The 16,739-nt window shown below is 49.0% G+C and overlaps 1 protein-coding gene across 2 annotated transcripts in view; it reads left to right on the top strand.

Moving 5' to 3' along the window:
* The window catches only part of ARHGEF39 (Rho guanine nucleotide exchange factor 39), a 64,261-nt gene that overhangs the window by 36,268 nt on the left and 11,254 nt on the right, over nucleotides 1-16,739 (top strand). For both annotated transcript variants that reach the window (XM_086959993.1, XM_086959992.1), the window contains exons 6-7: nucleotides 9,893-10,011; nucleotides 13,288-13,358. In XM_086959993.1, the coding sequence (XP_086816119.1) occupies nucleotides 9,893-10,011; nucleotides 13,288-13,358 (190 nt within the window). The remainder of the gene's footprint in view (nucleotides 1-9,892; nucleotides 10,012-13,287; nucleotides 13,359-16,739) is intronic.

Raw genomic sequence — 16,739 nt, 5'->3', positions numbered from 1 at the left:
TCTACGAACTATTCATCACTGGTCGCCGGCCAGCAACTCCTTTTCTTCCGGCTCCTGGCTCGTCAGCGAAGACCCCGACGCCTGTAAGACTTGTGCAGCCGCAGCCCTCGTGGCTAGGTAACTCGGCATTTCGGTGCCTGCATAGCCTCTTTACTCTAGGGTCCCGAGTCCCTCGCTTCCGACTTGCCTTATCGGGTCCGCCCGAGACCTTAAACTTTCCGTGTCCTCGGACGCTTGTTTTAATTGTGCACTTGAAGTATTTTCCTAAGAGATTTGGTTTGTGCTTAGTACCCTGTCCTCATAAAGAGTACAGGGCTGTTGTGATTCTTAATAAATATCCTGTTTATTTTCATAACACTTGTGTGGTGTCCTTTCACTTGGTGTTCAAGGGGTACATGTGTGGTAAACAGCTGGCTTAACGCGCCCTCTCGAGTCTTTAGCCTTAGACTGCTCGTATCCACGCTACTAGGATAGCTGGTCTATAGGTTGACTTACAACCAAACACCATAAGGGTCGTTGGAACGATACATAGCGGTCGCTAGAATAGCGAACGTTGCATATCGGGCCAACTTCTCACAGGGCAATTTTAAATTTTGCTCGTAGACTGGGTCGGTGGTCTCCAGAGCAAGTGATGAATTTATACATAGCTGTAAGTAGTGCTAAAGCTCTATACGGTGCAGGGGTTTGGGGCTTTAGGGATGTCAGGCTCCTACAACTGGAGGAAGACACATTTTTACGGAGGATTCTGAAAATACCCCAGGCTACCCCAGCAGGAATAACACACAATGAGCTGGGGATCCCATATATTTCGGACCTGGTGAAGGTGAGACCCATAACAACATGGTTTAGGATATGGGTGAACCCGGAGGCGGAATTAAGTAGGCAAATAGTCAGCGGCTGTTTGCAAAAAGAAAATCATATTCAAATTCCGTGGCTGAAATACATTAAAGAGACACTAGAATCCATCGATCAGACATCACTCTTTAGTGACCCGACCTCTATAACCACCACAAGCAGATACCAAATTAAAAGAGAACTTCTAGATAAATTTGAGTCACAAAGATCAAACTCCGACTCAGTAAAAAAATCACTGGTGGCTCATCGCCTAGTAAGTAATGGAGTTGGCATGGAGCCCTATCTATTTTTAATGCACAACCATCAAGATAGGTTTTTATTCTGTCGTTTTAGGCTCAATTTGTTACTTCACATTTTAGCTTATCCTTCAGGTATTACGGTGACAATTGAGCAGAAGGGTGCCTGCGGCTGCGACAATAGGTCTCCGCAGGACACCCTTCATTTTGTACTACTCTGCCCTTTTTATCGAACTCCCCGTCGCAGATTCCTTGTTGATATTTTAAAAGAGGCTAAAATCCGCCAAGCCAAGACCGCCCTAATCTTTTTACAAAAGGCCACTGATATGCGCACCCTGTGCTCTATTGTAAGTTTCTTGAAAGTAACAGCAAGATTGAGAAAAAACTAGAGATTGAGTAATGATGCATGAATTGTGATTTGTTTTTATTCTTTTAACTGTTTTTAAACTGTTTTTTAAAGTGGATCGGTTCATAAAAGGAAATGTAAATAATGTCTTTTGTATAAATGTATTTTTATGGTGACTTTTGGTCATCGAAATAAAGATTTACTGAACTGAACTGAACGGAGTCTGGGGTGGGGTAAGGGGGGGTACGGACACCAGGCTCCGTCTGGAGTGCTCTCGGGTAGTCTGCTTCTTCCTGACCCTTCAACGGCCATGAGACAAATTGGCACTCTTTTCTCCTGGTCGGCCGCCCCCTGCAGGGAAAGGCAGTCTCCTCCCTCTCTCACCAGGCTGACCGGCTTCAATGCACTTCATAACGGGCACATTGCTTCCCCAGCAGGGAATTCAGAGTTCAGGTGATGTCCCTTTACCCCGGGAGTCTGACTGTTAGGCAGACGCCAACCCAAGGTGCACAGCCATGCACTCAAACTGGTTTCAGGAAGTTCTTCTTTTAAGTCTCCTTTTCACAATGTTTCCAGGCGCAGCCTTTCTGTAGAGTGATGCACACACGAGAGGTGTGATGCTTCTGCACCCGGCTGCCGTAAGCACAACTGAAGGAGTGTTCAGGCTCAAACTGAAGGGCGAGCCTCCTCAAGCGGCTTCCTCCCCTTTCACAACGGAGGACGCAGTTCTGCCCCCGCCTCCCAACATCCGCCATTTGACACTGTTCAGGAAGACTCTTCAGCAGCTCCTTACTAACCAGGGGGCCTCGCGGGATTATCAAACTCCCCTCACTTCAGTGTCCGCCACAGAGATGTATGTAATGCATGCCCCCTGTATGGGAGCACAATCCTCGCGCTTCATCTTGTGCAAGGCCAGGTTGAGCCATTCCCTTATATCCCACTGACCTCCACTGCACTAACTCTCGCACGAAGGCCTAGGCTCCGTTGGGTAAACCCACGAGCACACTTAAGATGCCAGCGCGCGGCACTGGGCAGATGCGTAGAATCAGAACTTTACACGAGTGGGCCTGTAGGACTCCACCCCAGTGGCTCTTTATATAGTGGACCAAAAAAGAGGCATATCGTGAAAAGAGTCCGGGAAAACCCCAAGGGAGTACAGGGTCACAAATGACACCCCAAAAGCTCTTCTGTGGTAGTGTGGGCGAGTAATTAGGTAGTGCTAAGCCTTTATCTCTCACACGAAGGCAGAAAGTGAGACTACACTCCAAGAAATCAGACACCAATTTATAAAAATAAAACATAAACAATGTCGATACCAAGATCGGCTGAATTGGGCATTTTTTCAAGTTTTGAATTATTAGTTTTCAGAAGTTGACACACTGTGCATTTTCTGGATCGGTAACGTTATCCTATGGAGGAAAACATGTATTGCATTTGGGCTCATGTCAGTGACTTAACAGGACTGTCCTTCTGGACTTAAGGTGAGTATGGGGCAAGGTGCAACGCCACACCAAGAGGTCCCCTCTGGCGCCTCTGATGCGTCCAGGTACAGAGGTGTCATGTAAATGTAAATGTAAGGCCCATTTATACCGCGCTAACAATCGCTCCAAGGAGCATCTCGGCGCCAATGAGAGGTCAACCTGATGTTAAAGTTACTGCTTAAGAAGACCAGGCATCCGGTGTCCTATTCACTTAAATGGGAGAATGGTCCGGTTACAAACAGGCTGTGGGACCCTACGGTGGGCTCGCCCTTTGAGATCCTCGGGCGTGCAGGGACACTTTGGTCCACTTCTTCTTGGGCTGTGACGCTCTGGTGTAGTGGTGTCTTTTGGCATTCGGATTCCGTGCTGGAGTCACTAACGGTTAGAAGGGGCCTGCAGAAAGAGGCTGCTGAAAGTCCAGTCTGGTCAAACCCAATCATGGGCTTAACTCTTGTGGATCTGTGGACCCCGGTGGCATAGTCGCCTCCCTTGGACTCTGGCGTGCAGGTGCTTTGAGGCGTCGGGTGACGGCCGTCAGAGACTCGCGGCTTGGTCTTTGTTTCGCATAAGAGGGACAAACCGGACAGCTGGGCCACTCAAGAAGTGGGTTTCGCTGTCCCTGAATCCTCTCGACGTGCAGGTTGGTCTACTTGGTGTTGTCGTCCAGACTGGACACAGCCTTGGCTGATGAAAGATACCTACTACCCTAGTATTGGTCCTGGGCTGCTCCGGTTGATCCTGGTGTTCTCCCACTCAGTGAAGAGACCGACCTTCCCTTCAGGAGCCCAGGGTCCTCTCCTGGGGAGTTGCTGCATCAGGCTGGCCTGGGAGCGGCAACTCAGTGGACCGCACCTTGTGTCTTTGGTGTCTGCGGCTACATGGGATTATCTCCTCTACTCCAGAGGAGTTTCTTTGGGCAATCAACAAAGCACTGGCAGCGCTTCGGGTTTCTTGGAGACTGCATAGTGGCAGGACTAGTCTACTTCTTCCACGCTTGTTGGGACCAGCAGTCAGGCTGGCAAGGTTGGTGTCAAGTCAGTCGTTTTTCCTCGGTTCTCATGATAGGACTCTTCTTTGTCAACTCCTTCTCCTGGTCCGTCGAATGGCAGTGGGTCGGTATCCTCTCCTGTGAGAGAAACCCTCGCTGACGTCTTGCATTGGTAAACCCTCGCTGACGTCTTGCATTGGTAAACCCTCGCAAACGTCTTGCATTGGTAAACCCTCGCTGACGTCTTGCATTGGTAAACCCTCGTTGACGTCTTGCATTGGTAAACCCTCGTTGACGTCTTGCATTGGTAAACCCTCGCTGACGTCTTGCATTGGTAAACCCTCGCTGACGTCTTGCATTGGTAAACCCTCGCTGACGTCTTGCATTGGTAAACCCTCGCTGACGTCTTGCATTGGTAAACCCTCGCAAACGTCTTGCATTGGTAAACCCTCGCTGACGTCTTGCATTGGTAAACCCTCGCAAACGTCTTGTATTGGTGAACCCTTGCTGACGTCTTGCATTGGTAAACCCTCGCTGTTGTAAAGCTAATGATTCCCGCACCCCTTTTTTTATCCAACAGTCTGAGGAAACTTAAAAAGTTTATCAAGTTTATGCGTGCAACAGGGTACCACTTTCTGATCAAAAAGCGCATAGTAAGAATGAAGAGCAGCGTCACCCCAGGGGTAACGTCCCCTGAATACACAGCAAAATATCAAAACATTTAGTAATCTGGTAATATTTAAATGTTGAGGTGCTGGCTAATTCACAGTTTGAGTTTATTAAACCATCATTGTTTTAATTCTCCGAACCTCAAGCGTTTTTGGATATTTTATTGTGCATTCAGGGGACGTTACCCCTGGGGCAACGCTTCTCTTCAAACCCCACAGTAATTGATGTCCGTGTTGCATTTACCAATGAATGCACCCAGTGGGCACCTTGGAGCTGCCCTCTGAAGACCTACGTTTGTGCTTCTTTTGCTCTTGTTCTGAAAATCTACCAGCATCTAGTGTATTTGCTGACTGATTTCAGCTTGTCAGCCCAGGGATAAAATGGCTTCTCAGCTCATTTGCAATATCTAGCAATTGAACTAGACATCACCGGGGCATATCTGCTCATGCAGCTAAATCCTCACATAAAATATAATGCACCCATTGGGCTCAAGTCCTGCTGTAGGGGTGACTCTCTGGTCCCTGTTTCCCCTTGAGCTGGCCCCGGGTCCCCGGTTCTCCAGAGCTGTCTCTGGTTCTCCCTCTACAGCCCCTGCGGTTGAGCCTGTGACACGAGAGGCGGAGGCCTGGGTTCGCGGGGAGGTTCACTGCCGCACAGCTCTGATTGCGGCATGCATGGTAGGGAACTGAAGAGCGCACTGTGGTCAGTGGAGCCAAAGGCAGGGTAGAGATCTAATGTGAGAAGCATACAGGCCCATCTGTAACCTCTGGACAGGTTGAGCTCAGAGTGTGAGTAGAGGCGCCTCTCATTGGGAGCGAGGACTGGGTGTCGCACAGTATGTCAGCGTGAGAAAAGATGTTCAATACCTTGGACACTGGTCTGGAGTTTCAAACAATTTACACCCTGATCATGGACGTAATACAAAATGATGGCTCAAGAACTGGTGGTTCACATCCTAACTGGATGTCTTGAGTGTTTGTCAGCTGCTGTCTTCTTGGCTTGAGGTGCTGCTTAGCAAGTCCTTATTTTAGTCGCATAGAGGTTGTAACTGGTGTGTGTCACTGTTAGAACCTGGGGTAGCCTGGCCTAGGGCAAGACAAACATTTCAGAGGCACAGTGTAAAGGTTGCAGACCACCCAACAGTAAAACCACGCAATGACACTCAAAAAATAAAACGCTACACCAAAAATGTGGAAAAATAAGTACTGCTTTATTAAAATAATATTCTCTTTGTTCTCAAAATATACAGCTTAGAACATTTCAGGTTACTTTAGAATCAGCAATTATACCTTTTAAATTACTAGCAAATTATCAATTAGCTTCTTCAGTACATTACATTTAGTTGTCTTCAAATCAGTATTCCACTTCCCGAGATGTTAACCTGTTCAATAATACAGTACACTTGTCAATAAATTAATAACACTTCAGACTTGCTTTCTCAAATCAATGACCAACATCAATGGTGCATTTCATAAGACTCCAGAATCAATCTCAATTGGTTACTATACTGTGCACAATACTGGTCTCTCACAGCACCAACCACCCTCACTTCCTAGTACACAGTTGCTGAGGATCCCCTCAAGTTACTCCCTCCTGTGTGTCACTCAGCTGTGGAAATTACTAGGATATGGGTTATTCCCAGATAACCTCTAGCGCCGCTCTCCCCCTGCAGTACACCTCCTTACTTGAATTCAGCTGATGCTGCAGTCGTCCTGCGCCAAAAGGAGGGGTAAAACGGAAGAGGAGGGGGCCAAGGAACCGAGGCTGAAGAGGCTCCCTCACCTCAGCAGACTCCTCAGCGCTCCCCAGCTCAGGCCGACTCTTTAGGGAGGCTTTCACTTGTTAGGCGTTAAGGGCAGAAACCACGATGCCCCCCAGGCCCCTACCGGGCCTCTTTACTCCCCCTCCCTGCTCGGGCCAGCTCCTCAGTGTGGCGCTCGAGCAGGAGGAGAAGGCAGGATCACTCGGCGAACAGAAGAAGCCCCACCGGCGCCTCTCCTCGATGAAGACACTCCCTTGGCGGGCATGCGCGGAAGCGCTCGCTCTGGTTCCGCCTCTCCCGGCGGCCGCTCTCAGGAAGGACACTACTCGTCCGGGCCTGCTCGGTCCTAGGCCCCTCCTGTGGGGATAGCGTTCACGAATGGGGCATGCGCGAAGGCGCTTTCGAGCAGAGTCTCGCCCTCCCCTTTCCAAGTGAGACAGTGCGTTGCAGGCAATGCGCCAGAAGCGCGGAAGGCGCCCCCGGGGTCCCGCTCACAGAGAGAAGCCTCGCAAAGCTTCTCAGGCTCAGTGGATCCCGGGGCAGGCGCTGTCACAGAACGCGATCAGTACCCCAGGGGTCCCGCTCACAGTGGGGACGGCGCTGCCTCAAGAAACCGGCTCCCTTCACCAGGAACTCCAGGGACCGGCCAACTGCACGACCAACCAGGGCTTCTCAGGAAACCAGGGCACAAGCCTTCCCCAGCACCCAGGAAGGTAGGAAAACAGTGCTAGTTCGATTCTTTACCTCAGCTCCCACTCTCCCACTCTGCAAAGTCCTTTTATTACCCAAGTTTGGATGGAGGTTGGGGTCTAGGGATGAGGGCTATTCTTCCTGAGTCTCTTTCTGCTGGGCAGAGGACTGCGCACCGCAGCACTGCAGTCTCCTTCTCCTTTGACTTCCCCTGTATGGTTTAGACAAGGGGCAAGCTAGGCGCCCAGTGTCTCCAGTAACCCTTAACAGCGGGGTCAGGACAAGTAACCCAAAAGGGGATAATGAGGTGATACACTAAGGCAGCTTCCCTATCCAGGAGGTCAACCCTATGTCTAACCTCTTCCCACCCTTAGCTACAGCCTGTCCTCCAGCTGACTCTCTCAGGTAGACCAAATGGCTGCCCCACATTCCGCCTTATATAGGCTGACCCTCAGTGGTCCAGAATGGACCAGAAGGTTCTAGAACGCCCTATGCTAGGCTATGGCCAAGTTCAAGGGCTTACAAATCTTCCATCCTAAAACACTGGCCAATTGTCAGTCAAGAACAGGATTTTAATGGCATCTTCAGTGAACAACCCCTGTTTGCTTACAAAAGGGGAAATAACCTAAAGGAACTCATAAAAAACCCCAAAACTACATCAAACGTCAACTATAAAGGCAACCAACCTTGTTTGAATTGTCAGAACTGTAATAACTTGATCAAAGGCCCTGTATTGAAACATCCCATGAAGGGCACAGATGTGAGACTCAAATTGAATGCCACTTGCGACACTGAAAATGTCATATACATCATCAAATGTCCGTGTGGACTGATGTACACCGGCAAAACTACACGCAAGCTCAAAGTAAGAATTAACGAACACAAGAGCAATATAAGAACAGCTAACATCAAATCGAATCTGGCAGTACATTTCAAAGAATACAGACACAACATCAGTCAATTGAGGTTCGCCGCTGTAGAAGTGGTGAATAGGCGAGACGACAGAGACAACAACAATTTTTTGTTGCAACGTGAAAATCACTGGATCAAATTTCTTCAGACTATGAAACCATCTGGTCTGAATGATCGGATGGAGTTCCAATGTTATTTTTAGTGCAACTTCTTTAACTGATGTGATATTTAGCATTCACCTGTGAACAATTTTTCATTTGTTTCTTATTGTCCATTTGACATTTAACACAGCTTCTATATGCTTCTTTATATTTATTTTCTTTTACATCGGTCACGAGTATACTTGTTTTCACTTGATTTTTTCACAAACCCTCTATCTTCGAGGCTCGCGTCTCATTTCACCACTCTAACATGGCCGCCACACCATTGGTCCTTTCTTTATGTTTACTCGGCACCCTCGTTAAACTTCCGCGTTCACCGAACACTACGCTTCTCAGCTGATGGCGAAGGGCGCAAACGGCAGGACGCGCGTTCTTGCCTGCAGTTTCTCGTAAGTGTACCTCTAATCGAGTAAATGCTCACGCCACTCGGACATGTTTAACTTTCTCACTTTGGGGAGATTTTGGACTCGATATATGTGTTTTTGCATGACGCTGGTATATATGCGAGTAGCCACTTCATTAGCATGTTATGTTCCCCGAGCACCATGATTTTTAGCCTCCATCTCACAGCGTTAATCCTTCACTTCAGCATGTATGAACACGTTTGTTTTAGGTGCCTTTATGCCACTCTTTCACTTACATTTCGCGCACTTATTTCACTTGATTTCTTACACAGTGATTATCTTTTTGTACTTATCTTTTTGTACATATCTGTTTGTACATATCGTTCCACCATCGAGGATCATACTTAGTTTACTTTATCTTGTTTCTAGGATTCCCCTGATGAAGGATCTAGTATCCGAAATGCATTGGGAAAGGATGTGCACCCATACTCTGTGATATTGGATACATGCATGACGTGTAAATTTCATTGATTTGAAGAAATAATACATGTGAAATTAAACATGGAGAATCAATGATGAACTTGATTTAATCTTTGACTACAACTTGGAATGATTTATTGAAGAAACTTATCGGTTTCGATTAAGGTTGTGCGCTGAGAGTTGGCATCTACACTAGGTGCCACCAACCATAAGTGATTTCCACACCTTCTCGTCGGGGGGGGTGATATCTCCGCAGCACACCGCAAAATATCAACTTTGGTACACCGAGGAGTGCGTGACCCACACCTTTCTCTTCTTCAAGTTCTGAGTGTGACAGTTAGAGCAGTTGGTAGCCACCATTTTGTGTGGTTCCAACTTTCCTGTCAGAACAGGCCTCTGGGCCTGAGGTGAAAAATTATGAGGGGGGAAAAGAACACCTATCCCCCTGGCCAACACCTATAAAAAGTCAGTGGACAAAAATTATCAAGGGTATGAGGGGCAAAATAAATAACAAATAGGAGGGACTACGTCAAAAAGCCAGACAGGTCTAACAGTCACCATTTCCTAGTAATGGGTTATGGTGTCAGCTGGGGGTCACCCAGTTTTCTTCTAGAATTTCCAGGGTGTATGTAGGCCTCTTTTGTGCCCTTATCTTAGTGTTAAGCTGTTTGCATTTAAGCTGACTGCTGACTTTGCATTTGCAGGTGGAAGTTCTGTACCTTAAGCAATGCATCTTCTGAACATAAGTAATATTTATTGGTGTGTGACGTCATTTGCATTGTTTTTCAGGATACCCGGAAGCCTTGCATGTTCTTTACGTCTTTTTTCATGTAAGATTTGTAAGAAAATAGGCGTCTGTAAAGTGGACATATATCAGACACGTGTGGAGGCTAGACTCTTATGTCACTTGCTATTGGAGACCGTCTGTGCTGTGTCCTCATCTCTTTTCCTTGTTTGTCTTCGCGAAGATTCAGGTGAAGAAGAATAAATCGTTTGCTCGCTTTAAGAGGCTGCAGGAGGGCCGCCCTGAGTTCCGGGGCCTGAAGCTGGAGGAGCTGCTGCCGCTGCCGCTACAGAGAGTCCTTCAGTGAGTATCCACCGACCGTTCATGGGATAGTTTGAGCCGGTGCAAGTGTATCTTTGATTACATTTAGAAGGCTCTTTGTGAAGTGTCTGATCCCAACCTGGAGCTCTTTCTTTTTGCAGGAGAAATCTTGTTTTAGTTCCTCTCAAATCCACAAGATTAGATATTGACCAGTCCAAGGTTGACCACTCGAGCCCTTCATCAATCCGAAGTGGGCTTAGAGTCCATCCTTGGAGCTCAAGGAAAAGGATTGCAGTTATGGTCTGCCACAGCGTGGCATGCACAGTTGCCTACACTCTTCTAGTCTCCAGTTTTGGCGTTCTCCACCCTGCGTCCTGTTCCAGGGACAACCTTGGTCCAGAGGGCCTTCGTGCTAAGCTCTCTGTGAGCGTTGAAGGATGTTATAATGGTTTGCTTTCATGCATTGTTCATACTATCAACGCAAGCAAGTGGAAAATGCAGTCACAAGGTATAGACAATAGAAAAAATATTCAACCATCTGTAAATTCAGAAATTTCAAAAGTTCTATTTTACAATAAAAGTTCTACACCCTGCCTTCAATAATCGAAGGACATGCATGGTTAAAGAGTGCAGTACCGACCAACAGGGACCCTGGCATGGCTAGGCAAATATACACATTTCAGAGTCAGTGCACTGGCACAGAGGTCTGGTTAGCAGCCCCAGCCTATCCGTCTGTATTGCTTCCCCCTCCCGAATAGTAGAAAATACGGCCCTCCCACACGGAGGCACAAACACGGCAAAGCAACAAAAACACCTGGAAAGGGATTTCACTCTCATAAAATGAGGCACATCAAATGACTTCTCAGAACAAAAAGGCTTTCCTAGATGTCAAATGAAAAACATTCAAGTGTGTGTGTGTGTGTAAAATCCATGAAACAAAATACAAGCAGATAACAATATGGACATCCACTGCAAGAAATCAAAAAATATATATATACACTAAATACATCAAATGATTATAACCACTGGAGACTTGAATGTGCACTCACACATCACCAAGTCAATAATCAAATGAAAAACACCTCACCGGCTTGCATCTTAGCCCACTCCACACTGGGGGAGTCACAACCTGGGTGAAGAGACTCAGCAAGCCAGGTTCCTACACTGAAGTAGACGCAACCGTCTCTAATCAATTACAAAGACCCAGTTTCCAAGTCAGCAAACACCAGTTTTATAATCTCAAAAATAGGAGTTTCTGAGAGGACGTCCTCTGCGCCAAGGAAACTTACTGGCGTTTGCAACTCTCCATGCAAGCATTCCAAAGGCAAAAGAGTTCTCGCATATCCTTCTACGCTCTCACATTGTCCAGCCCCTTATCTTAACGAAGCTTGAAAACAATTTTCAAAAGTACAGAAAACAACCTTGAATGTGAATAGCCTAAACAACTTGGGTACTCTGGGGGGCCTGCCTGTGCGCAAATCTCAAGCTAGGCAGAGTCAGAATTCAAGATGACATGCAGGCTTGTCTAAGCCAATAGTAAGAACTTCATAATACTTCCCAATGTACAACACAATGCACATTTGTGCACCACTGCCTATAGCATGGCACACTTCATCTCCCAATGTACAACATAATGCACATTTGAGCACCACTGCTTAGAACACTGCACTTCGAGACCAGGAAGTGCATTCTACATCTCACACTCATACTTTCAAATGCACAGCCCGCATGTTAGGCCTGGCCAGGCTGTTCTACTCTGTGAAAGCTCCCACTCTAAAACTACAAGGAGACACAAAAGAAATCTTAAAGGAAAAGGGCACATGCAGGAACAATTATGTTGTTCATTCAAGACAACACCTAAAGTCAATTAAAATAATGGTAGTCCAGGTCATCACGTGATCCTAATATATGGGAGTGCCTCTGACGCTACACCGACCAAAACATTGGGTAGACCATAAGCAAGAGAGGGTTTAACGTACACAAGTTCAATCAAGTTGAGTTTTCAATCAAAAGACTGGTTGGGCCTCAAATCGGTGATTCTGGATCCGTCAGTTACTTAGAAAAGGAATCATTTCCCTTTATAGATATGTGAAAACTAGGACGTTACGTACAAGAGGGACCGATAGGCAAAGAAAAGAAGATGGCCGGAGCAGGCATTATTGACAGACCAGAAGAGTCTCAGAACTGGCGCCAGTTGCTAAGGAAGAATTAGTAATGAACCAGAGGCTGCTAGGTCCAACCTTCTGTGGTTTATCCATAGCGAGTCCAAGTGAAAGGTGCAGACGCTGGGGAAGAACCGGTGACCAAGGGCTACCGAGCCCGTACGAGAGGTCGCTACACCAGGAACATTTACCTGCTCACCCAGGAAACGGACTGCTGCCCAGTCGGCTGCACAAATACACTCACTGGTCAGGAAGTAATCACCAAGGGCCCTTCCCAACACTGCATGACCCCAATGACCATACCCTGACCCACTGGAGATAAAGAGGCGGTCCTAAATACAGGCCCTGAGCAAAGGGAATAACAAATAGTGCCACGGAAGGAGTTACCAACTAGTATCTGGCACGGATGTGTTTTCTGCCTTAAAGTATTACTTTATGGCACGTGTGAGCGTGCATTTTGTGGATGAAAACCTGGTCTTACTGCTGCGTAGTTGTATGACGTAGCCACTCTAACAAGTTATTCTCGTTGAGTTGTGACGCCCTAATGCCCGCTTCTCCGAGCCATCTTTGTTTAAGGCCGGTCAAGGAGCAGATTTACAAATGCTGTTTGAACTTTCTTGAAAACGCCTTTTCCCTAAACTTGAAGTCTCCTTAAGAGAGTGGAGTCCCTTATGACATTGTTTACTTTGGCAGCTGCTGCAGTTTGTTAGAGACACGCAGGGATTCCTGTGCATGGTAGCACACGTATGAAAATATAGTAGTTTCGTGAAAATGACTTACTTTAAACCACTTACACTGTGGCTTGTTTCCTTTCACGTTAAACAATTTACATTTAGATAGCTATACAGTGGTTTCAAATGAGAGGACCAGGCCAACTAACTATGTATGGGGAAAGGGGAGTGGTATGACCGTGTATTAATGAGGAATAAAATGCCATTTGTTGCAGGTTAAGGGGGTCTTGTCTGTCACCTCGGAGCTCTGAGGCCTGAGAAGGCTCTCTACCTCTGGCCTGGATTGTCCATAACGTGAATGAACTCCTCTGTGTTTTGCATAATCCTTTTAAATGTATGGTAGAGGTTAGTGTAGCTCATGGACCTGTTGTAGGTCATGAGCATAACGTTTGTGTCCTCCCCTTTATGAATGCTGTTTGTTTCAGGTATGAGCACTTGCTCCGGGACCTGACTGAGAACAGCAGCCCAGACACTCTGCAGTTCCAGCAGCTCACCAGTAAGTAGTTCCTGTGGGGTGCAGGGAAAGGTGTCTGTAGTGGGGTGCAAGGTTTGGTGGCTGCACTGGGATGCGCATATTAGTGGCTGCAGTGGGGTGCAAAGTTTGGTGGCTGCAGTGGGGTGCAAGGAAAGGTGGCTGCAGTGGGGTGCAGGGATTGGTGTCTAGTGGGGTGCAAGGTTTGGTGGCTGCACTGGGATGCACATATTCGTGGCTGCAGTGAGGTGCAAGGAAAGGTGGCTGCAGTGAGGTGCAGGGATTGGTGGCTCCAGTGAGGTGCAAGGAAAGGTGGCTGCAGTGGGGTGCAGGGATTGGTGGCTGCAGTGGGGTGCAGGGATTGGTGGCTGCAGTGGGGTGCAGGGATTGGTGGCTGCAGTGGGGTGCAGGGATTGGTGGCTGCCACGGGGTGCAGGGATTGGTGGCTGCCACGGGGTGCAAGGATTAGTGGCTGCCGCGGGGTGCAAGGATTGGTGGCTGCCACGGGGTGCAAGGATTGGTGGCTGCCGCGGGGTGCAAGGATTGGTGGCTGCCGCGGGGTGCAAGGAAAGGTGGCTGCCGTGGGGTGCAAGGATTGGTGGCTGCCGTGGGGTGCAAGGATTGGTGGCTGCCGTGGGGTGCAGGGATTGGTGGCTTCAGTGGGGTGCAGGGATTGGTGGCTTCAGTGGGGTGCAAGGATTGGTGGCTCCAGTGGGGTGCAAGGATTGGTGGCTGCAGTGGAGTGCAAGGATTGGAGGCTCCAATGGGGTGCAAGGATTGGAGGCTCCAATGGGGTGCAAGGATTGAAGGCTCCAATGGGGTGCAAGGATTGAAGGCTGCCGTGGGGTGCAAGGATTGGTGGCTGCCGTGGGGTGCAAGGATTGGTGGCTGCAGTGGGGTGCAGGGATTGGTGGCTGCAGTGGGGTGCAGGGATTGTTGGCTGCAGTGGGGTGCAGGGATTGGTGGCTGCAGTGGAGTGCAGGGATTGGTGGCGGCAGTGGGGTGCAGGGATTGGTGGCGGCAGTGGGGTGCAGGGATTGGTGGCTGCAGTGGGGTGCAGGGATTGGTGGCTGCAGTGGGGTGCAGGGATTGGTGGCTGCAGTGGGGTGCAAGGATTAGTGGCTCCAGAGGGGTGCAAGGATTGGTGGCTCCAGAGGGGTGCAAGGATTGGTGGCTCCAGTGGGGTGCAAGGATTGGTGGCTGCCGTGGGGTGCAAGGATTGGTGGCTGCCGTGGGGTGCAAGGATTGGTGGCTGCCATGCGGTGCAAGGATTGGTGGCTGCCGTGGGGTACAAGGATTGGAGGTTCCAATGGGGTGCAAGGATTGGTGGCTGCCGTGGGGGGCAAGGATTGGTGGCTGCCGTGGGGTGCAGGGATTGGTGGCTGCCGTGGGGTGCAAGGATTGGTGGCTCCAGTGGGGTGCAGGGATTGGAGGCTGCCGTTGAGTGCAGGGATTGGTGGCTGCAGTGGGGTGCAAGTATTGGTGGCTCCAGTGGGGTGCAAGGATTGGTGGCTGCAGTGGGGTGCTAGGATTGGTGGCTGCCGTGGGGTGCACGGATTGGTGGCTCCAGTGGGGTGCAAGGATTGGTGGCTGCCGTGGAGTGCAGGGATTGGTGGCTTCAGTGGGGTGCAAGGATTGGTGGCTGCCGTGGGGTGCAAGGATTGGTGGCTGCCGTGGGGTGCAAGGATTGGTGGCTCCAGTGGGGTGCAACGATTGGTGGCTCCAGTGGGGTGCAAGGATTGGTGGCTGCAGTGGGGTGCAAGGAATGGTGGCTGCCGTGGGGTGCACGGATTGGTGGCTCCAGTGGGGTGCAAGGATTGGTGGCTGCCGTGGGGTGCACGGATTGGTGGCTCCAGTGGGGTGCAAGGATTGGTGGCTGCCGTGGGTTGCAAGGATTGGTGGCTGCCGTGGAGTGCAACGATTGGTGGCTGCCGTGGGGGGCAAGGATTGGTGGCTGCCGTGGGGTGCAAGGATGCCGTGGGGTGCCACTGAATCCAGATGTGCCCACCTCTTGGCCCATGTATGGATGGTCTGTTGTGAATTGCCAAAGGAGCAAGCTCTTTCTTGTTCGGCTCTGGACAAAATCTAAAGAATGTAAATGTAGAATACTTGTAAAGCGCACAGCTGCCCCAACGGGGCGTCCCAGCGCTGTATAACGCTGTGGAACCCTTCCTGGCTCTCCCTGTGAGATGCCCCTCCTGGGCACCCCCAAGGTGAAGCCAGGCATCCCAGTGTTGTTGGGGCCGTTGTAGAGATTAAGCAAGCTATTGCCCAGAGTTGCAGAGTGGGACCCATGATTAGAGTAGGTGCTGAGGTGAGAATTCTCGAGTCCGCGGACATTGAGCCCAAGACCCTGCCGCGTCGGGACTTGACCACTGGTCCCGGGCCTGAACTCTGCTTCAGAGTCTGTCGCTCTAACCAGTAAGCCGCACTTCTCCACAAGTCTTTACCCCTCATGTTTTTCACAGAGAGGTGAAGATTTGAACGTAGGCAGATATGTCCTTGACGTAGTGATCACCAAAGAGCTGACCTTCAGCTCAGAACCACGATCCTTCTGTGACATGTCCACCAGCTCAGGATCTATTCTCATGAAGATCGTTTTCCTTCTCTCTGCTGCTAGAGCAGCATTGGCGTTGCCCAAGGGACAGAAGCCCGTAGGCTCCAACCTCTGAGAAGAGGCGAATGGACAGGAGTGCCTGGAAGTGCAGCACCTGATGTGAGTCAAAGGGCCCAGGATAACTAACCATTTATCCTGGCAGTGTCTATGCGCTTTATCAATTCCTTTTTTTGATCTTCCCCTTTTTTTTGTTTTTGTTTTTAAAAGGAAGGCGACCGTAGCTGGGTCAATGTCTGGAGTAGATGACAATTCATGAGGCAGAGTAGGTCTGGGACACTACACGCAGTTCATTGCAATTTGATTTTTCCATAGGTTTTCGAATCCAGTGGGCAAGAAATGCAGCGATAGGAGAAGCGGCCCATTTGCTTGATCTGAGTAATTTTATCTGGGTCAAAATATGGGGAGCACATTGAATCCATGAGAGCCTCCGACGGAGGTGCGGGAACCTTGTCTGTGACGTGTGGCGGGATTAGATACCCTGCATTACCATCATCTGTATCGTTAGGATTGTCAGAGTTAGAATGATCAGAATCTAAGTGATCTGTGGTGTGTAAGGTGTCGGAGAAAGACCTTTCTTATTTTAGAGGGAGAACAATCATAGGAAGACAAGGAAAAGGATCTAGAAGACCCCTGGGACTGGGGCGCAGCCATTTGTGTTTTTAGAAGAGGTCGTCGGCTGATCTGCAGATTGGGACCCGCGTCCTTGAGGCTGTTCGGAGGCTTGTCTTGGATAATGGTAAATATTATATATATTAAAGAAGGAAAAAGCACATTTCACTCAAAGACAG

Source organism: Lissotriton vulgaris, chromosome 3_1 (assembly GCF_964263255.1).
Source record: "Lissotriton vulgaris chromosome 3_1, aLisVul1.2, whole genome shotgun sequence".
NCBI classification, from domain to species: domain Eukaryota; kingdom Metazoa; phylum Chordata; class Amphibia; order Caudata; family Salamandridae; genus Lissotriton; species Lissotriton vulgaris.
This window is presented reverse-complemented; position numbering and strand designations above follow the sequence as displayed.